This window comes from Falco punctatus (genome assembly GCF_963210335.1).
Source record: "Falco punctatus genome assembly, chromosome: 5".
NCBI classification, from domain to species: Eukaryota; Metazoa; Chordata; class Aves; order Falconiformes; family Falconidae; genus Falco; species Falco punctatus.
In genome coordinates, this window is record NC_137584.1 from 18,683,719 (window position 1) to 18,707,353 (window position 23,635).

General features: G+C 40.7%; 1 protein-coding gene across 2 annotated transcripts in view; it reads left to right on the forward strand.

Moving 5' to 3' along the window:
- Positions 1-21,127: 21,127 nt before the first annotated feature.
- The window catches only part of HMGCLL1 (3-hydroxy-3-methylglutaryl-CoA lyase like 1), a 92,996-nt gene continuing 90,488 nt past the window's right edge, over positions 21,128-23,635 (forward strand). For both annotated transcript variants that reach the window (XM_080389917.1, XM_080389916.1), the window contains exon 1: positions 21,128-22,282. In XM_080389917.1, the coding sequence (XP_080246043.1) occupies positions 22,166-22,282 (117 nt within the window). In that variant the 5' untranslated portion in view covers positions 21,128-22,165. The remainder of the gene's footprint in view (positions 22,283-23,635) is intronic.

Here is a 23,635-nt window from a genome sequence, read left to right on the forward strand (position 1 = left end):
TTTCAGATCTGTTTCCATATATTGTCCTCTCTTGAGATTATATATGCTGCATAAAATGCAGTGAAAGTTTCTTACATGCTCCCAGCTTGAAGGTTATTGTATCATCATTAAAGGAGCAGAAGGATGCTATTATCTAAAAATAGTCATAGGTATTTTCCAGATTCGTTTGTATTTGTGTTCTATATTTACTTTTGCAGTGATGAGTTGACTTCAACCTAGCAACCTCTCACTCATTTCCTTGTAGTTTTATACTTCAGTATTAAATAATGCATTTAGCAGACATAAAAATGCATCCTGTTGTGTTGTGATAAAAGATACATTAATTTATTTCAGTTCTAGAAGAAAAAGCTAATAGTTACTTTAAGTTTTAGTAGACTGCTAAAAAATATGCTTGCTTTTGTGTTTGATGTATCTTTTCCATTATGCAGTATGATGGTTTAAGGTATAAGACAGAAAAATAAAATATTAATGCACAGCAGATTTATATACGTGTGTGATAATTCAGTTCTAACTTGATGTTAAAAGATTTAAAAACTTCGATCATTTTAAATCAACTTTTTGATACAAGCAATTACATTCTTGCCAGATTATTTAGTTACCTAAGAGCTGGGATAACTGAGATTAAAGCAGAATTTATATACCTAAATACCTCTTTAGAAGCCTAACTCTAAAGCATAGATTTTCTGACTCCTTGCTCAGCTAACTGCTGAGTATTCCTATGTATTTAGGCTTCTGATTTCAAAGTTGCACATGTATCGCACATGAGAAATTTTATTTCTCAGCATATCCACAGATGACTTGGTCTTAATGCTTAGAGAGAGCAGAGATCTCATTTTGAATTCCAAGAATATAAAGTGCATGTAGCACTGATGTGGTTTCGGTTCCATCCTTTGGCTGAATGGGTCTGAATCTGACAGTGTTTCTAAACCACGAGACTTTAGAGGTTTCAGGGAATAGGAGCTGTCAGGTTCTTCTGGTTAATTAAAGTTTTTCATTGCCTGAAGAAATGTTTTCTAGTCAGTGGCTGTGATGAAGTCAGTAACTCCATGGCCTGCTGATTGGTATTATCCCTGGAAAAACTATAGTGATGGCTAGGGAGCTTCTGCAGTTGAATACAAAGCTCTGCTCATGCTGAAAGTGGACAACTACCACTGGACTATTGGCTAAACAGAAGGTACTTGGTTGTTTTGGTTTACTTGAAAGAAAAAAATTGCCCACAGTTTCCAAACCGTGAGACACCATCAGAGGGAAGTATCTCTTTAATTAGTAATTAAACTTCCAAAACTTTAGAAGGGACGAAGCTGAAGATGATCTCCCACTTACAGCATTTCAATTTGAGGTGCTCAGGGGTGTCCAAGATATTTGCATCAGGTCTGACAGACGTCACAGGGCCTGCAGAAGACCTGTACTCCTCCAGACTGGCAGCCAGGGGAGGATGTCATATCAAATGGCACTGGGATTTTGTAAGCAGGCATGTTAAGCTCAGGCAACTGAACCCCAATAAGGGTGTTCAGGCACCTGTGATAGCAGTTATCTATTCAGCACAGTCTAGAGAGTGATCTAAACCACTTTGTGCCTGGAGCTGGGAATGTTTTTTCCAGCTCCACGGACTGCATTGGCTAAGTCTTCACTGGCTGCCACTGGAGCTCATGTGTCCAGAACACATGGAGACAATTGCATGTAAACACAGACATTCAGGTGTCTTAACCATGCACGGAATCTTTTAATTAATGGTGATATTTTCCTGTACTTTTACTGTAATCAGTAAAGCTATAAGGGTTTAGAGAAAATATTTCTACAAATATAAATGTTGTAAACCACCTAATTATGGGGTAACCATGGGAGCTAGGCATCGTACACTTGGGCTTCTGCAAAAAGTGACACTTTTTCTGCACATCTTCTCCACAGCATCACGGAAGTGCAGAGAGAAGAGAACATACTGATACTATTGCCCAGTGAGCTGGCTTGCAGAACTGGCTTTAACTAAGAGCTAATATAGGTCATGTCCACCACGCTTATGGAGGGGCCCTGCAGTCCTAAAAAAGCTGACGGACTTGGGACTGGCAGCAAATTAAAGTTTAATATGTACTGCAATTTGTATCTTTTAGAATCCTACATCACTTCCCCATCATAACTGTGTGTTAACTGCCATTACATTCAAGTATATGAAGTAATAAATAGGTCCCAAGTGCCAAGTAAATGCTAAAAAAAATCTGAGGCATTTCTTCTCCATGTGGGAACCATCTCTAGTGAACTCTACTTCTGTAAAAGGAAAGTTATTACTGTTGTTCTACAAGTGTTTTGCTTCACTAGAAAGCTGCTATGGAAAATGACAAAGAGTTTACTCTTTCGTTGAGTGCTCTGTAAAATGCTGTACGCCTTCTCCAGATACAGCTTTGCAGATGGCAATGTTTGAGGTAAGGCTGATTGCTTACTGAATTGTGACCTGCTATAACATGAGTTTTCTTCTCAACCCAATTCTCTCTGCCTTGCACTACTCAGGCGCTGCAAAACAGCTGCTGGACTAGCTGAGCTGTGCAGATTTAAATTCTCCAGCATGCATGAATCCCCATGTCACGGTGATGGACAAGGACTGAAAAGCTGCATACCCACTGACTGTTAGCCATGAAAAAGAAGTGGGCTCTCCCTGAAGAGGTGATAGTCCAGAGCATTCCTGCACTCCACTGATCCTTGTATCTTTGGGTCTGTGAACAGATTTGTCTAATTTTGAAGCACAGCTAACTTCTACCACAGCCAAAATAGTTTCTGCTGAGCCTCAAAAACACTAGAAGTGACATAAAGTCATCTTTGCCACCCATACATGACAGAGGCTTACGTTTAATCAGCACTAAGTAAGGAATTTAAGTAAAAGAGAGTAAGATTATATAAATTTCACTTTTAAAACAAACTAGATTATCATCCCTTTGACTATATCAGGGAGACAGCTTTATGATAGTATCTCTAAATATATCCAAAGCACGATAAGGAATTGATAGTGGATGTTTTTGTTGTTATAGCAAATGGAGTGGTAAAGCATGATGATAACTACTGCTATGCCTTGTATTGTATATATAATGATGGGGTTGTGGGGCACCACACTCTTTAGGGCTTATCTTTGTCTATTTTTAAGCAAAGTGTTAATTGAGTGCAAATGTGTCTGATTCTGTGATGTAAAGAACTGTTCTTTGTTGACAGTCCTTAGTCTCTTGATTGCTTGTTTGGTATTGGCCAGCTGTGGCCTTGAGTGACGAAATACCTTAAAATATGAACTGTGCTTTCTTCAAAGTATGTATTTTGCCTTCAATACGGTGAAGCAATCAAACACTTAGACTTAGCTTACAGGAAGAGAACAACTTTGCTATAATAAGTACAGGAGGGTGTGTGTGTGTGTGTTATTTATTTATTTATTTAAGGAAAGAGAGGAAGCTGAGCAATGTTAAAAGCAGACACTGTTATCACTGAGTTTACTGTCACCTATAGTTTCTTCGTATCCTCCTTCTCTAACCTTAAAGAAAGTCTTCCGTAAGTATAGTGACATAATTTGAGGGAAGTGTAGCGCTAGAGGGTGACAGAGAAGGGAATATCCCCTTCTCTTTGCAATATTCTTACAGAAAATATATAGGAAACCCTCTGGATTCCATGAATCTTCTTGGTAGCAGTTTTAAAACAAACCAAAACACTGTCCCCTCCCACTCCCCATCCCCATCAGTTACCTCTCTCAACTCCACTCCTAGGAAAAAGTGAAGATAGTTTAACGTGTGTTCTTGTGTTTGGAAAATTTGAAAATATACTTCTAATTCTTGACTGATGTGTGTTGACAGCTTCTCCCCCTGTTTAGTAGGGGATCAAACCCAGTTTCACTGATGTTTTGATATGAGATGCGTATCATGAATGGATTCTTTTTGAGAAAGAGCCTTTCTGTATCTTTCCACAATTCAGAATCTTAAAATTTCAGGACCTTCCTTCTTACAAAATAAAGAACTGCCCCTGACCTTGACAACCCCTGAAACCCACACTCAGGTGGTAACTGGAAGCCCACTGAAGTCTATGGTTTCCCTGGATCTGGAATGAGGCCACTGGGGCATTAATTTCAACAGAGCTATTCAAAAGGGATGTGAACTCACAAGACTAACCACTACTTAGGCGCTTGTCCCATGCAGAGAAAACATCTCTCCCTATCCTCCAGTAGCAACTTGTGACTTGTATTTTCTCCTCATTGTATTCTCTGAACTACCTCACAACATTTTTTTCTGTGTCCTTGAAAAATAAATACAACAATCATAATTGTGGCTCATGTTCACTCCAGTGGGTGACTCTTACTTCCTAGCTCTTCTGAAATACTAGTTACCTAATCTCAGCTCTTAGCTGCCTTCTTTCAGCAGAAAAGGCAGCACCCTGCTCCCACAGCTTACTCACTAGTCCTTTGCAGAGATGCACTGATGCCAGCGTGGTACAAATCTCAACACCTGCAAACTGATTATTACAGGAAGAAGTTAGGTCCAGCTCTTAACTCCCTGAGCTGTGACAGACAGGTGTTTTAAAAAAATTAGTAGATTATGCTTTTGAATAAAAAGGTCACTAGATTGCCTTTTTATTTGCAGCGATTGCATAAGCTGTGAAACTTTAAGTTGTATACGTTGAAGTTGCAGTCTTTTTCATGGAGGACACATTTATATGCATATATGAGGCTCCATCTTGCACCTGGTAAGATGGTATCAACAATAAAGCTAGAAAAAAAGTAGCATTTGATACCTTTTTCTTGGTTTTCTGCAAATCTTTAGTTACAGCAGAAGACAGTTCAAGACATTGCTTAGGTAGTTCACTTGAGATGATGATAACAGGTTTGTTTCTGCTGTTGCTGCTGAAAACCAGCAGGAAATAGAATAATTCAACAGTGGATATAGCTTGGATAGGCCATACCCAAGTAAGTGGTAACCGGAAAAGGGCAAACAAGGAAGGAAAAGGAGGAGGGGTTAGGAATGGAGCATGCTATTCCTTTTCCTTCCAAAATGAGAAAAACAAGACTGCTTTCAAGATTGTGTGCTCAACCTACATTAAAGAGCCTGGATTGCCAAAACGAGGATCATTTTCCATCTTTAAGCCTCCCGTAGTTTTTCAGTGAAACCAACACAGAACACCCACTGAAAAAGGCAAATAGTACTGCGTTTGAAAAATAAAAAGAACTAAAAATTCTGTTATCAGAAATAAATGTTATTCCTAAACCACTTTGTTGTGGTTAATTACCCAGTAGAAACACATTATCTTTGAGAATTTGATTTTTTTTCCCCCTCCTCTGCTACTTATATGCACATTAGCAGGTATCCTGAATCTGGACTATCTCTTCTTGAAGCATGATTACGGTTATCTACAGTACTGAAGCACTGCACTCTTCAGAGTTAAGAAGGCAGAGCAAAGGTCAATGGAAGCTCAGCTCATGACTTTTTACAATCCAGATTTTCCTTCACTGCACAGTCTGAGGAAGTCCAAGCTGTGGTGTTTCAGTCTCATGAATGTCTTTTGGCTTTCACTTCAGCTTGTATTTAAAGCTGGATAACTGCTTTAAAGGGCACTTGAATTCAGTGTCCTTTGTAGCATATTAATCTGCGTCTGTTTAAGAGGTGTTCCATGTGCTTTTGGCAGACGATATTTCCAGTTATTCTGAAATGTTTTAAAAGGCCAGTTTTCTGAACTGCCTGCTGCTGTATACGCTGTAATTCAAATTTGGGCTTTTGAAGTTATGGATAAGTTCAGTATTTTAGATGTACTTCGTTGTGATAATAATAGAAATAAAATACCCCTCCAAAATGTAAAGAGTGGAGGAAAACATATAAACATATAGGTTTAATATTTTCATGGTTTATCTTTTTAAATTTGGAAAATTAATTTTTTGTTTCTTTTTGACGCTGCTGGGAGCCAACAAAATCAGTTCTCACTTTAACAATATGGGTGTTGTCAGGCCTAGAATATATAATTGCAAAAGAACAACATCGTTAATTTTGCCTATACACAAGCACTGGGATGAATCTCAAAACAAGAAGATCAAATCTTTATGTGCTTATAGATTTTGACACACCCCACTGCCACATGCACACATGAACTCAAGAGAGAAAAGCTCTTTCACTTTGCTGCATTATGCAAAATATATAGCTGAATAAGTAACGTGGGGTGTTACATATGTACGGCTTTTCTTTCCTTTCGGTTTTGCTCATTAGAAAATAAAAACAAGCTGTTGTGACAGGGCATGAGACAGAGCTTGAGGCCCTGGACCTGCTTATCTTTATGTTAACCATAAACCACTTGTTAGGCAATTACAGCAGATGCACAGCCATTCTAGAAAGGTACAGGTCACAGTCCCGTATGTCTGCCAATCCCATACAAAACATGTACCACCTCTTGTTTCATACATATTTGCCTCATACAATTGTCTCATTAACTACAGTGCTTAAAGATATCAGGCATCCATGTTTATGAGCCTGAATCACTGCCCAGATGAACTAATTGTGAAGAAGCCCTAAGGGAAACTGCAAATATTTATAAAGGATGATTCACTGGTTATGTCTGGTGCTGCCTTCATAAGTAAACAACTAACCTGTGTGTAATTTAGATATAGTAGATGTAGATACATCAATATTTAAATACTGGTAGAAATATACGTGAACACTGTGCGACCATGTCTCAGTATTAGTAATAAAAGATACATCTCAATTGCACACATGTAAATTTTCTCCCTAGAAAATATAGTCATGGAAATCCTAATCTAGTATATTTTTACACATATAGAGAAGGAACTGTTTCTTCCAACTTAATATACATTATCAATATGCATTATGCATCATTCTTCAACTTATATGCTTATAAAATTCAGATCAATAGGCACCCTTACTATGTAAGAACTGCTACATTTATTTAGATTTCTAAATTTACATTAGACAAGGTAGCTAATGCTTTTTAAGTGTAACATAGCACTGTTCTAGAGAACAAAATGGTAATAACACTGAATCCGCTCAGACACTGGAGGTGTCGAGGTACCTACGGACTCAAGGCTTTTAAGTTTCAGTAACTTTCATATAAAGTTGGCATACAGGATATCAGGGTGTTCACTCAAGCACTGTTATTTTGGGTAATCAGACCTGACAACATAATGAAATGCCTTTCTTTTTGCCTTGTACAGCTCCTCATTTTAAAATATTATGTGCCTTAAGTTAAGAGTGCTCAGCACCTCACAAAACAGAGTCCTTAAGCAGCACAGCCATACAGTTGCATTTCATTATGCTAACATTAAACATATAGTTTTCAGACTTAGTATCAATTTTACATTGTTCACATGTTACGGTGGTTTGCTGTTTTCAGGTTTGTCACTTTTGCTTCACAGTAAGAGGCCGGTTTACAATATTGCACAACTGGCTGCAGCTTGGTAAAAAAAAATAAATAAAATATATATATATATTGCAGACATGTGCTAAGCAACCATCCCTGGTATTGCTTTCGCATTGCACTTTGTTTCTGATCTGCCACACCAGGGTTATAACAGGCCTGAGCATCTCTGGAGCAAAGCCTGCCAAATGTGCTGAGCTCTGTCAAACTTGTGCGGCAAGTCTGTGAAGTACTCATCTGATGTGAGGGAGGTTTCATCCATACGGAGGCTTTCCCTAAACAAAATGGATCAAATTGAAAGCAGTTGTAATTTGGAGCATAAATCGTACATCAAATAACAGAACTGCAGTTTGCCTGTCATTCTTCATGAGGAAAATATGCATAACTGGTATTTTGCTGAGAAATACGTAAGTAGAGTTTAAATATAAAAAAGAATGCTTGCTTTAAAGGAAGGCTGGTGCTTCATTTGAGAAAATACACTTTATCATTAAGATTAATATAGGTATCCAAAATACTATGTGTCTGCAAAATTCCAGAATGATTTAAAATAGATTCCAGTTGGAGAGTAAAGCCCACCTCAGACTAGTTTCCACACTATGTGACTTGTAGATCAGGGTCTAAAAAGTTTATATCTCAGTGGGAGATGTCCTTTATCTCCTTTCACAGCAGGTGAGTCTGTCAAAGGTGAAGAATGATACCAAGAAGACTCCTTCCAGCCCACTTTATCTTTCAGTCTTGTTTTGCTTTATTAAATCTTTTAAACAGTTCATCAGGTTAGTCACCACGCTTTATTCTCTATTATTGCACTAATTTTAAAATGATACTATTTTGTCTGCAGGAATAATGAGAAAAAGTCATTGGGGATCAGCTGTGGTTATATGGCCCCTCCTTTATTCATGCTGTCATGGGGTGGATTAGTCATGTGTTGGTTTAACACATCCCTACAGGCAACGTCTTATTGCTTAAGGTTCAGAAATATGAATAATAAAACTAACCCATAAGCTATTTAGCTTGCTAGAAATTAAATTTAACAGTTTCAGTTCATGAATCCAGCTGTAAAAGTACATACAAGGCATTAAATTAACAGGAACACATGGAAAACTACAGGATCATATTCCAGATGAACCAAGTTTTGTGTTTGTTTTACCAGATAATCTGGTAAAACTAGACAAAACAGATTATTTTTTTTCCTCCTAATATTAAACTTCTCATTCCATTAACAGAATCCTTCTTTGAAGAAACTTTATTGCTACAGAACAATATTCATAACCCTGACTTGTCCTTCTCTCATAAAAACACCAGATCTCTCCACTAGTCAACTTCCTTCTCCCTGTATCAAGAAATTGATGCACTTAGGAAGGATTAAAGTGCCCATGGGATTATCTAGGTTTTTTTCGAAATAGACTGATTAATCTCACCAAAGATATTGCATCTGCCTACAAAATTCTCGCACATATCCTTCGACAGTCACAGCAATGCTTCTGGTGTTAGCATTTGAGAAAATATCCATATAAACAAAAATTCATAACAAAAATCTTGCATCTCAAGAACAAACTCCAGTCCAAAGAGAGTTTTTTCCAAAGCAGAGACATTGCTGTTGTTACTGATCCTATATAGAAAGTATTCAAACACTGCAGTAATAGGCAGTAGTATAAAATCCCAGCGTAGATACATTTTACTGATATCATCGTAAGATACATTTGAGCCTTCTGTGGCAGAAGAAGTTTCACGTAGAAAATTCCTGTGTTAAATGCTATGACTGCTCTGAAGACAGTGATAAGTGAGGAAGTATGGGTGACAGTGCAGTGGGCTTCACAGAAAGGTGAGCTTTGCATCTATTATGAACGTATCAGTGAGGGTGTATTGGGGTGGGCCAGGTTAACGGCAAAAGTGAACATCTGGCACCTTGTCTTTCTCCAGACCCTGTACACAACACCTGCACAAAGGCCAAATACATTCTCATTACACAGGATTTCAGGATTTCTTACTGTATCAGGGAAATAGTGCTTTTTTTTTCCTTGGGGTAAATCCTAACTCTGCTGCTGAGTCCAAGCTGACTCCTTCTGCATTGCAGTTGTGTTTTGGCAGCACAAGTCAGGACAACAGACTTCGATGGTATACATCTGTACAGAGCAGTGCACCAGTAATGGCTAAGCATGGGAGTCATGCCATTCTTACTGAGTGGCACCAGGAATGGGATGTTCTGCTTACTTATCCCAGAGCCCCCCAGAAAAGATGAACTGCTATCAGAGCCTTGGGTCATATCTCGTATGAAGTCAGTTGTCCCTTGTTGCCCAGATATTCTTTACATAATTACTGTTAGGCAGCCTTTCTAGGAGAAAGTTGATTTAATCACAGCCACATATCCATCAACTTTATTGCCTTCTGACATCATCCCTCATGCCCTTATACTGCTGTTGCTAGGTGACAGGCTACCTAATGTGGAACCACAGCTGAGTAAGCGTTGTTCAAGTTATCATGTTTACTGTCTTTTCAGCTATTGTATAAGGCATTATCTTTTGTAGTGGTAGAGATGAAGGGACTTAGTTATGGCACTATAAAAGTGAGAAATTAAGTCTTCCTTTAACATTATGACCTGATTAGTACTCATATTAAAAACATAACACTGCATATTGGTGCACAAAATGTGTTTTATTTACATCAGAGGCATGTATTAAGATACCTCTTTATGTACATATTAAGACACAACTACAGTAGGTATAATGTCTAGCTAGCAAGTAACCTGCCTCAGGATCTGCAATCCATCAGTTATTATAAGAAATCAGATAGTGGTAAATAATTAAATCTGCTTCTAAGTAAAACTCTCTCATTCCACCTAGTGTCAACTGGGTAAATACTTGTTATATTTTTTAATCTTTCTTTTAGATCTATCTTTTCATGCATGTGGACACTAGTCCTTCTTAGAGTTCTGCTAAGCTCTTAGCTTCCATGATATCTTATGCAAAGATAATAATCTCTACTAGTTAAGATTTGCCTAGATATGTACTGTAATGAGAATATTTTTATCAGTTTGAAATGTCCTGCCTACCATGAAATTCATCCTTGTTTTATGCTATAAGGGAAAAATGTGACATACTCAATTGTAACCTTGGTTAAAAAGTCATACTTTTCTGATTTGTCATGATGACATGTGTTAAGAATCAAAGGAATCATTTGCTTTCTTAATGGTATGGGAATATAATTTGCAGTTTGTTTTTAAGAGCTGAATCACTGTTTTCAGATATCATTCCTTAGGAAATATGTTTTCAATTATCCCCCCCTCCCCTTTTTCTCTCAGACAAGCTACACAATCTACTTAAGCAAGAGACATATATCTTTTTTTCCATAAAGATATCTCTCTAACACCTTCTTTTCTGTGTCCATTTTTGTTGGAATTGATTACATAATATGTAGAATAATAGGCCACTTATTTTTATGGTACCCAGTTAATCCTGAATGTGCATCTCATTGATTATTGACTTCATCTACTCTCATTTTGGTGCTTTGAAAAGCCCAAATCATTGGTGTTATTCATAAAGACTGTTAAGACCCACTGGCAGTAAAAATTTCATATTATTTTAATGCTTCAATTAATTCTGATATTCCAAGTCTGTATATATTACCAGCTGAACAATAATTCATGACAGTACATTCCAGATAAACCATATTTTGAATATAATACAATAATTACCACCCTTAACAGACCATTTATGCTTCTACAGAAGGATCCCAAATCGGCCTGGGCAGACTAGAGGATTAATAAGAGTAAGGGTGGTGAATCCATGCAGTGAATCGCCTCCTTAATTTAGCTGATTGCTTCACATTTTCCAGCAGAAAAGACACTTCAACTATTTTTGCTTTTTCCATAGAATTCCCTTCTGGGTGGAGCCTTCACCAGCATTAAAATTTTGTTCCTTCTGGTTCCTCTGCTCCTAGAGCCTGACTTTGATCTCCTTTCCATTTAAGAAGGGCTCATCTTATTCCCTTTGTACCATACGGCTGTTCAAATGCCATATCAATGATCCACTCAGATATATAACCAAGACAAACAAAGATTATTTCTTGGTTTTCTTCAAAGGTTTTCAGCAATGTATCTGCTTCTTCATAGTTAATATGCTAATTCATAGAATCTAGTCATGACACAGGTAAACAGAGAACAGCAAGAGATTTATACTCTGCCTACTGCATTTTCCTATCTGTTTCTATCTAAAAGAAACGAGGCTGGCTATTTTGTATCATTTTTATCAATAAAAGCTGATTATTTTCTGATTACCTTTCCCTCCCATATTTCTGTTCTCTTTTGTCTTTTTTGAGAAACTGGGGTAGGAACCATGTTTTATTTTATGTCTGGATACAGACAGTTCAAGGCAAACATGCAAGTATCATTACATGTTCCTGTGTTCGTAATTAGCACCTTATACACACTAGCTGAATGATAGCTTGCTGGAAATCATTGTTTTAGTAGACAAAAAGTAGTCCACAGGTACAACTGAATTCCTTTAGAACTAGCATTCCATGAATTAGCATGCTGTGAACTTTCTATCCATACTATAAAAAACATATGAATCAGATGTGTAATCTGTGAAGCACAGCATCCTGTCTGTGATGGTAGCCAGCACCAGATGTTTTACAAAAAGGTGCAAAAAACCCTTACAGTAGGCAGATGTTAGATTATTTCTCCATTAAGGAGGTCTCATCCTAAACCCTAAAACTTAGAGATTGTCTGAAGCTCTAAAGCATGAAGTTTTATTTTCATTCCAGAACTCTTCTTTAGTGTCTCACTAGGTTTTGCTCTTTGAGAGTGTTTGTTATGGACCAGTGGCAGGAACTGAGTTATGTGCATTCCAGATGTAGGTTCAGCAGTGTTTCCCATGCTGGAGCAACATGCAAGAGCAAAATCTACTCACAGCAACCAGAATATTAAACTGCTTAGCTGTTAGCCCCTGGCAAACATAAAGGAGCAAAACACAGCTACAAAATTACATTTCTCAACATTTTAGAAATTAAATAGATATTCACTGGGACAACAGAGGGCATGTTCCTGACTTCAGGCTATCCTGCTGCTAAATGCCAAATCCTTGCTACAGGACATGGAGATGTCTGTGCTTTTAGAAACAGTTGGATGTACTTCTGTAATGGAAAAGCTTTGTCAATTTAAATATAGTGGTCACTACTTCAGGCACAGATGTACCATGGATAAACACCACTGTGTTTACAATGGGAACGCAAGTTGATTGTCTCATGAACATGTGTGGTGACAACACTACGGCAAGGAGCAGGAAATGGATCTTAATGAGGCTGAAGAGCCAAAGTCTCTCTGGGACCAATTGCGAAAGAAAGTTAAAGCTTCGCTTCCTGGCTGTCACTGCACTGGAGCGGTCCTACTGCCTCTGTGTCTACAGCGCTGCCTCTCCTGCCTGTGTTGGGTCTCCTGGTGCCCCATGGTGACCTGTTCTCCTCCTCTCCTCTTCCTCAAAAGGCCCACTAAAGGAGTATAAGAACTCAAACTACCTCTATTAACACTATGCTACTTCACATCTTTTTTATTTCCCTCCTTGAGCTCTGAATTACAAATCTGATTTACAATCATTGAAGCATTGGGTCAAATTATGTTTCTTAGCATGTTATGAAACAGCTCAAAAAATTTAATGGAAGTTCTGTATATGCAGGAGAGGAAAAAACCTTTCTACAAAAATAGTAAAGAATAGCTTTAAGTCCCAAAGCCTGTTTACCTGTTGTCCTCAAGGTAAACCTGAGATCTTTACGCATCTCTTTGCACTTGGACCAGCAATACTTAAAGGTCAAAGAGAAGTCATAACTGTACATTAATGTACTACTATTGAACTTAATGAAACATTCTATGTATTGTTTTTAATTCCTTATTACTCAAATTCCTGGCTGTACAGTGATCCAGTGTCAACATCTGGTTTGGCATTTAGGATTCTCTCCTAGGAAATGGGAAGTGTGGCTTCAGTACTCTGAAGGTTTCTCAAACGCTAGGCCAGGAACATCATGGCTATTTCTCTGTGCTTGATGTTTCCTACTGGCCAAACCTCAGTGGCTACCTACTCAACATGTGGACATACTGCACTGCCTAGAAGGGCTTCCTTCATTACAGTGGAGAAGCAAGTCTGTAGCTAAGCTGCTCCAAATAACTCCCTGAGGGAGGGGAGATGAGAACACCTAGTGTTCTCCACTGACTGTAGAAAATGCAGCTTAGGCAGCCTAAATCTCTCTAAAGGCTCATAAATGCTGCAATGCTTAATTTAAATGCCTAATGTAGAGCATTTGATTAATGCTGTCCGTACCCATTTGAATCCTCTGCAGTTTCATGGAGATAAGACTGCTGTATCTGACTTGTGGGTTAACCCGGGTAGGCAGCTCAGCCCCACACAGCTGCTCACTCACTCCTCCACAGTGGGACGGGGGAGAGAATCAGAAGGGCAGAAGTGAGAAAACTCATGGGCTGAGATAATGACAGGTTAACCCGTAAAGCCAAGTCTGCGTGCAAGTGAAGCAAAACAAGGAATTCATTCACCACTTCCCGTGGGCAGGCAGGTGTTCAATCACGCCCAGGAAAGCTGGGCTCTGGCACACATTATGGTTACTCAGGAAGACAAATGACATAACCCTGAATGTTCCCCCGCTCCTTCCTCCTTTCCCCAAGCTTGTATTGATAAGCATGACATCATATGGTCTGGAATATCCCTTTGGTCAGTTGGGGTCAGCTGTCCCGATTGTGTCCCCTCCCAGCCTCTTGCTCACCCCCAGCCTGTTCGCTGGAGGGACGTGGTGAGAAACAGAGAAGGCTCTGACGCTGCTCAGCAATAGCTAAAACATGGGTGTGTTATCAACACTTTTTTCATCACAAACCCAAACCAGAGCACCATACAAGTGGCTATGAAAAAAATTAATTGCAGCCCAGTCAAAACCAGTATCCTGTTGTACTAGGACTACAGTCACATTTTAAATCTATTCTTTGCAATCAGAAAGATGAGAAAATTGTGAGTTTTCTTAAGAAAATTGCTAATTCTTGTGTTGTCACATAAGTCTATGAGCTGAAACACAGACCTTAATCTTCCAGATCTACTATGTGAAACAAATCCCTTCTTGTCCTGGTATACAAACATCTGCTTTGGAGGTGAATTATGTTTAAAATTGGGGAACGAAATCATTAAGGGTAGCATGGAATGGTTGATATTGCAAATGACATTCTTGTTATCAAGAAGGAGCATATTGTTCTCTTTCACAGAATATTGCTTCAGACACACTGTGGGTCGCTAAATGTAACAACAATACATTTCTTCACAACATGGCATCATTACTTTCATGTAAAGGTATTATTGTTCACCCTGCCCCCCCCCCCCCCCCCGCCCCCCCCAGTGAAGCTTACAGATACATTTTTGTTTGAGATGCTGTGGGCTCAAGAAAGTGTTTATTATTGCAACTGTAACATGAAGTAGTGCACACTAATTTCTACATGATTACATGTTGTATTAGTGACGAAGATAGAAAAAGAAGATGTAAAAACTCTAGAATTTTTCCAAGTGTTTTACTTTATTGTGGTGTTGCCACCATTATGCTGAAAAGGGAATCTCTGAATGTCAATACCATTCCAGTATTTTGTAAGTCAGCCTTTCCTCTAGAGTTACAGTATTCATTTGCTGGGTTCAGTCTTTGCTATTAAAGCCAAACTCCACAATCTTTTGTCCTAACTTATGCATGCTACCAAAGAGGATTTTAGATCATAGCACACAGCTAAAAATGGCAATTTGACTCTGAAGTTAAATACAAACAGAAACAGAGAAATAAATGATGCACACATTTACTTGATGATCTCAGATTACTTTGGATTATGGTGCATGTGATATTTTTTATTCTACATTACACACTATTTCAATTTATTTTTCATTATTTAGTAGTATATTTTCCAAAAGTTTTTGTTGTGTTGATAATTTAACAACTGCATTCATTTATTGTGGATATGCATTTTAATTATGCATTGTTTAGGTAAAATGATATGAAGTAAATAGAAAAACATCAAACTGTCATATTAAACATGAACAGACTACCTTGGCAAGCATATCCTTTATGTACAAACATAAACTTCACTTTGTCTGTTCAGTAATATCTCTGCCTTTTTTACTCTTTGGTTGCCAAATTAGGCAAGTTTACGTTGCACCAGAAGATGACTTCTCCATTTATTTTTGGTCCTAATGTGAGTAATGTTGGTGACAGAAGTAACAGAAAAATTCTAGTGGCAGACAGGTCACTATACTAGTACTATTTCTCTGGAACAATTAAATGCCAGGTACATACTGAGTATCCCAAGTCATTTTTGAAGGACAGTTATATGGCAAATCCTTAGAAAAAGTTTCAAACAGTTATTCCTCGTAAGCCCACAAAATATTTTTTGTACATTAACGTAGAAATTAGAAGAATAAAACAAAAAACAACAGAGAAATATAACTTCTGGATTCATAATGAATACATATATTTGTGCTTTATTAGACAATGCCTAATTCATTTTCACTTGCTGGAAAAGTTTGAAATAGAAAAATGACATATTAGGTATTAGTATATTAGATATTACTATATTAGATTCCAAGGTTTGCAATATCACCAACAAGCAAGCTAGCAAGTAATCTTTATTTTTCTTGTTATTTCATTGCCTAAATACACAGTCCCTTGGACTATCTGGGCTTCCCAGAAACACTTCAGTTCCACTCCATCCTCTTCTCTCCCCTTAAGGATGAAGCTGCATCCTCCTCTGCTAGAGGGACACATTTTCTAGTTATCCCTTTATCTACCTGCCTCAAAGCTATTACCGCTGCCATGGTTTAACCCCAGCTGGTAACTAAGCACCATGCAGCTGCTCACTCACTACCCTCCCTCATCTGGTGGGATGGGGGGAGAATCAGGAAAAAGGTGAAACTTGTTAAGAACACTAATAATGGAAATAAAATTAAATCATAATAACAATAACAATAGTAATAATAACTACAATAATTGTAATGAAAAAAAGAGAGAGGGAAAGAGGAATACAATCCAGAAGGAAAAAAACCCAACAAGTGATGCATAATACAACTTCTCACTGCCCACTGACTGATGCCCAGCCAGTCCACGAGCTGCGATCCCCAGGCCAACACCCCCCCACCCCCTCCATTTTTATACTGAGCATGACGTTTCTGATATGGAATAGCCCTTTGGCTAGTTCAGATCAGCTGTCCTGGCTGTGTCCCCTCCCAATTTCTTGTGCCCCTCCACCCACTCACTGTCAGGGCCTAAGAAACTGAAAGGTCCTTGAATCAGTATAAACATTGCTTAACAACAACTAAAAGCATCAGTGTGTTATCAACATCAATGTGTTATCACCATTGTTCTCACACTAAACCCAAAACACAGCACTGTACCAGCTACTGAAAAGAAAATTAACTCAATCCCAACCAAAACCAGGACAACCACGTAACCTTTAACAGATAAAAATGTTATGCAGTATACAGTGAGATTATATACTCGTATTTGTAGACTGCATTTCATTTGCACCTTCCCTTTCAGTCCACTTTTAGCTTCCTTGGTGTCTTTTTCTCTGAAGCCAGCAAGAAGTTTGCTAAATATACTGGTATAAGACTTTCCTTGTCTGCACAGGTAGAAATCAGGTACAGAGACAAATGCAGTGATAACGTAATGGGCTTAATAATGTTAGCTGGCGTGGGACTCATTCTAGTAAATGTAGCTAATGCAGCTATCTACATCTGAGTAGTTACCTTAGGCACTCTATAGTAAGCAGGCAGACAAATACATACAATGGAATATGGTTAATTTGATATTAAAAAAACATGTATAAAATAAAACAAATTTGCTCCCTAAAAGAACACAGAAAAGGTGCAGGTCTTTAACCTTTTTTTCCTATTTGGAGAGGACTTTCCCCAGAATGCGGTGCAGGTACACTTGCCAGGTGGATGTTTTGTGCTGTTTTGGCTAAATACTGATAAATGCTCTTGAGAAGACTTGGATGTAGCATAAAAGTTGTCCCAGGATCTCCTTATTCAGTAAATATTTCCTAAGGATCATTTACAGTGTCTCTCCATGATGTAAAGGAGTCATTTCTTGGAAGAGCAAGAAAACTGGTCCCACTGACAATCAATAATATTTTGTTGGCTCTCAATAGCATAAAGGAAGGAAGGAAATCAGAGGTTACTGCATATTGTACCTTATAATCCATGTAAGAAATCACATCAGTATTTATTGGCAGAAAAGAGGAGAGGGAGATACTAACTGCACTTATGTGGAAAACAGAGATGGAAACATAGTCTGTGCAACAGTAGGCAAAATACTTGCCCTGACAGGAAATATTTTCTTAAATATTATAATAGCACCTTGAAAATCCATTCAGGAATTGGCTCATAGTTTCTCCTGATAATGTTGAGTGGTAGGTCAGGTCACTGAGACAAAGAAGTTACAGTCTAAATGATGGAGTCAGACAAGGGACACATTTGGTTCATCAGCATTTCTGTCAGTTATGGAAATATCTCAAAAGGAAAATGTTATCCACAAATAAGCACTTTCTGCTACAATTCTCTGTTGTCTTTGATATGCCTCATCACAATTTTATGTACCTATGTAGTAGTGCTGGTACTTTGGAGATCACCCAAAGGGCTACAGAGTACCATTCTTATCAATGTAAAAGGCAGTGCCCTTTATAAATATAAACGAAAATAGCTTATGATACATCCCTTGCCTTTAGGTGTGTAACTTGCAATTATGAAACTAGGTCTAAGCTCACAGAATGTCCTTCTTTTCCTATTTAATGCTGTCAAAAAGTATGAGAATAAAACTAAAATGCTTCAAATTTTTGTTTGTGTGTTTTACTTCGTGATATAGTTGGCAAAAAACCTGCCATCTGACTGAATTAGTGAAAGAATAGAAAAGAATAGGACCAACATCTGGCAAGACATAACTTGGACTTTCTTCTTGATTGTGTCTGTTTCAAATGCCAGGTGTCTATCACCTGGGGTGTAGTCTTACTTTGGCAAAGTAAATCTATTACTAACTCTCTGAAGAATGCCGTCTCTGAATGATGCCGCTGCTAATGGAACACTGATTTACTGCCACAACTGTAAAGAATCCTTTTTAACATTGTGTTACACTTCCCATCAATTTAGATCAACCAGACCTACCATATGTGAGAAGTTATCTGCATTTTTCTCCAATAAAACTGAAATGATGAAAGCTTTGCTTTCCCTGAGGTATGATCCACTATTGGTAGCCCCATTGTTTTTTCTTTAGCCCTCATCCTCTTTGTCAGGGCTGGAGCATATTATTCCTGCAATGCTTGCCAGAATTCTATGGCTTATTTGTTGTTTGAGACTCACCATATGTGTCTTTGATCCCTGCCTAGTAGGCACCTTGGCTGCTTGCCAGTTTGGCACTTACGATTATCAGCAGTATGAATAGCTCCCTTGCTTCTGATTCTGTCCTTCTTGCTGTCATCAAATCACTCTTAAAACAACTTTCTTATTTTCTTTTAGATGCTTGTAAATGATTAACCTATTTTTACCATGCCTTTCTTGGCCAAGTTTTTGTGTCACGCTGCAGGAAATCCAACAGCTTGATGTTTCCACTCTTAATGATCTGACTGCCAACTACCTGTGTAATTGCATGGGAACAATAATGAGTACGGAAACATCTCTCATGGTAATATTTGAAGTTTCTGTACATATTACACAAATTTGCCTGTTCTTCCCATCTGGTTGGCTTGGTGGCATGACATTTATGAGAGATTATTTATTCTAGTGAATAGCATTCCTTTTAACAAACGTTTTAAAACCTTTGACCAGAATACAGGGTGAGCCAATGACAATGATAAATTCAGAGAAGTATCAGAATGATAAATAGTTTTAAGAGACAGATGGAAAGCCAAAAGCCAGTCATGTGCGATTTCTATTCACTATCCTGATGTAGCACTAAACACATCTGAGTCCTTCCATGTGTTCTAGTAAACTGAAGTTGTTCCAAAATGCCATTGTTGAACAAAAAAATATGCAAAATCAAAATAAGGAACAGCACAGGGCATATAAAGATCCAGACCATGAGAGGCCCATGTGTTGTTACAGAAAGATCTGCCAGAAGTCTCCATTATTCTTTACATGATTTTGCTAACACTTCTATCAGTAAATATACTGGTGCTACCACTGAAAGTAGACAAGGTTAAAGAGCACATTGTACCGTATCTGCCTTCATGTTAACTCCCAAAGTGGGGTGGAGTAAGTTTTGTCGCCGCTGCAAGCAAAGAACAGTATCAGCATGATTATGCCTAAGACGCACTCGTCTTGGAGCTACTTTCAGACTGTGCTGTCCCACGAGACTCTTGTTTAGGAATAACAATTTGGTTTAGCTCTAAAACTTTTAACACACAGTGCCTTTTTGACAGACAAATTATCACGTGCTTCTCTCAAGAAACATGGGAGTTTCAGATAAATGTGTTTTATTTATATGTGTCTTGATTTTGAAACAACTGGCTACATGGAATTAGAAGCACTATTGAAAAATTCAGTGCTAAATTGGGAAGAGTGAAAAACATGTTCTGATTTCAGGGAGAATGAGAGGTACAACAGAAAAAAATGAGAGATAGTTGCATGAGAACCCGGTTTATTTGGGATTACTTAACCACGTATCATTGGTATATTTTCTTTCTCTGCCCAACAACACTGGCACTCTGAGTCTTAAAGGAGGTTTGCATCAGGAAATGTTCACTGTGCACTTAGGCTGGAAGAGAGCACTGAAACTTTTAAGTTCTACAAAAATGGCATTCAGTTCTGGCAGCACACTTCACGGTCATGTTTATAATAACAGTGACAGACGAAGATCCAACAAAGGGATTTAAAGGGGAGAAGATGGCAGTCTGATGGTTAAGCTACCTGCAGAGGCTTATAATGAAGCTAATTTCAGAGGTATTTGTAAGAAAGACGATTAAGGCAATGTGAATTTGACTTCAGTACTGGAGTAACAAGAACAGGTCAGGTAGGTAGGAGAGGTATACACACATACACAGACATATGCTAATTTCCTTGCAATTGCATTTTTCACCCTATTTCCAACCCACTATGAAATGTATAGGAAAGAGAAAAATTAGATTATTTACCTCAGTAAAATGATTTTCTCTTCACATGTACCACATCATAAACTGTCTCTCACTGGGAGATGAAAGAGGAAGGCTTGATTTTTTTGCCAGCCTTTGTACATTTTATCCCTAGCTTTACAGGTAACAAGACCAAAGCAAGTACCCAGCGTCAGCATTTATTGGAAACTTAGTGGAATTTTGAACTGTGAAAATATAAGAATTTTGAATTCACAAATTATTTCACTGGAAGAAGGCAGAAGAGATGCTAACTGCCTCCTGTCACAGTCAGTAGAGAAACCTCCTGGCACCTTTTCTGTTGCCAGATCTGAAATTGCAGAGATGCCCACCAGTGATATTTTACAATACATTTTAAAAAATATTTTAAATATTTTATTTCTGAATAGCTGTCATTGTCCTTGAAAAACAAAAACTTCCCAGCCAATCCATCAGCATCTAGTTTTGGTTTACAACGGCACTCAGAAAGCGGGAAGGTTTTGGATGCACAGAACAGCAAGCTTGAAATGCAAGACAGCAAAAGACAATGCTTTAAGAGCATCACGTCTATCCGCAAACAACTGAGTGACTTGGCTGTAAACCTGATAATCTTTTGCAGAAAATGACCAAGGGAAAGGTTAGTGAATTTAACAAAAAATCCCCAATACCCCAGAAAGGGAATGATCCAGAAACAATTCCCAACGCATACAGTGTTTCGCTCGAGAGTCGTTTGGAAATTTGGCTGACACACCGAATGCTGAAGGAGATGACAAAATATAACCTGCTGCTTCTGAGAGAGCTGTTAAAACCTGAGAAGTATTCCATTTGCTGTGTCCTAAGTTTCTGCTACCCCAACGAAAAGCACAAATGCAAGCGTGCGCATAAAGCCTCTTGTCAGAGACCTGAACGGCTGAGTGAGCAGGGCAGGTTTTATTCCACATCCTTTGCCCAGCCCCAGGACCCCAAACAGGGCAAGCGGGCTTGGTCTTGAAGCAGCCCCGTCCCTTCTCCTCGCTACTCTCCTTCCCCTCAAGCCTCCTGCCAAACGCACCGCAAGCCCGGGCTGGGCTGCGCTTCCCCCGGGTGTGCGGCCTGTCAGGGAGGCCGCGGCCGCACGTCTGGCTGTCTCCACGCTCCCACCCGACCCACCCGCCGAGCTCAGGGCAGCACGGCCCCCAGATCCCCTCAGGGGCTTGTCCCCCACCGCCGCCACGCCGTGGCAGGGTGCGGTGGCGCCCGAACCAAAGGCGGGCGGCCACCGCCGGGGATCCTTTGCCCGGCGCCCTCTGCGCCTGGGGAGGCGAGGAGGTGAGGGCAGCCGGGGCGGCAGCCCCGTAGCCACCCCCGGGCAGGCCGCCCGCCAGCGCTGGGCACCGCCTCGGCCCGCCGCTGCGGGGTCCCGCCGCCGCCTCGGCCCGCCTCGGGCCACCATCGCTAGGGCCGAGGCCCACCTCGTCTCGCCAGCGCTGGGGCCCGCGGCGGCGGCTGAGCGGCCGGCGGGCCGAGGCGGCGCGGGAGGGGGCGCGGCGGGGCTGCCGGCGCGCTCCGCCAATCACAGGCGCCGCTGGGGCCGGGCCGCAGCCAGTGGCTGCGGCGGGCGCGGGGCGGTCGGGGTCCCCGCGGGCCGGGAGGCTGCGCCGACCTTGCGGCTGGCTGCCGGGCGAGCGCCCCGCCATGGGCACGGTGCCGTCGGCGCTGAAGCACTGCCTCAGCTACCAGCACCTCCTCAAGGAGCAGCTGTGGATCGGGGAGTCGGGCGCGCCGCCGCCTGCGGCTCCGCACCCCGGGCAGGTATCGTCGGGCGGGGATGAGGGGATGGGATGACGCCGGCCCTGCGAGGCGCGGCCGCCGCCAGGGGGAGGCCGGGGCCGGCTGGGGGCCGCCCCCCCCCCTCCCCCCTCCCCCCCCCCCCCCCCCGCCGCTGCCGTCTCGCCCCTCATGCACGTACCCTGCGTCCCTGCTGCCCCCTGCCCGCTGCCTGTGCCCGGCCCTCGCCCCGCTCCCGGGCCGCCTCGCCGGCCTCCCGCGGGCCGCCGCTGGGTGTGAGGGCGTCCACGGAGAAGCGGGAGCCGCTGTCATCCCCGCAGGCCGCTGGGCCTGGCCTGGGCGCTGTGTCCGAACACGGCTGGCAGTGACCCACCCTGCAGTGCACACACGGGCGGGCTTCCCTGCTAGCGCTGCGGCCAGGGATGAGGCGCTGTTAAAAGAAATCCTCTCACCCGTGTTTGCCCCCACCTGTTATAATCCACTGTGTGAAAAGTGAGAAAGGAATTGTCAGGTGACACACACTTTGGCGAGGCAACAGCATTGCCCTTGCTTCCCGGAGTTTGTAATTTTCAAAGGAGCATGGTGGGTCTACCTGCCCTCAGGTGGAGAGCCGCGGTGGCCGGGACACAGAGCCAGAGCCCACGGCTCCTCGGGAGCAGCAGGACCCTCCGTTTGGCCTGGGGTGCTCTGAGTACCCGTCAGAGTGCTGTGGAGGGATGAGTGAGGGCAGGTGCTCACCCTCCTGTCCACCAGTTGTGAGGAGGTGTGGAGAGTGGCTGGAGATGGTGGGGAGTGGGAGAGGAGGTTAGGTGAGGAGGCGTGTGGGCAGGTGGCCAAATGAAGACACTAAGCCACGACTGCCCTAATGATGGCTTTGGAAGGAAGGGAAGGGAAAGCTGCCAGTGGCTTTAAAGGAGAGGCTGCGTCAAGCTGGAAGGACATTGGAGGAAGATTTCAATATGAAGTTCTCAAAGAAGAAATGATTCTGAGAATGACATTGTCTTTACATGCACTTATTTTTTGGGTTTAATGTGTCCGAACTGTCATTCATTCCAAGTCTAACTCCAGTAATCAATCAGTGCTTCAAACGTTAAAAAACACAAGCCAAGCCTAGAACAAAATTGGTTTAAAAATCATGGGTTCTTAATATTTTTGAATACACTTGTTGCTGATTGCATCTTCTGTTTTCTACACCTTTCAGATATACCAGGCGTACATCTTCCATTTTTCTTCACCATCTGGAAGTGAAATTTAATTATTGGGTAGGAATGTAACTTCAGAGGTGGGGCAATCACGAAAAATACAATGTTCTCAGTGCCATGAAAGCTGGCAGTGTTGTAGTTTTCCTTCAGATGATCTGAGTTTGGTATCTCAAAA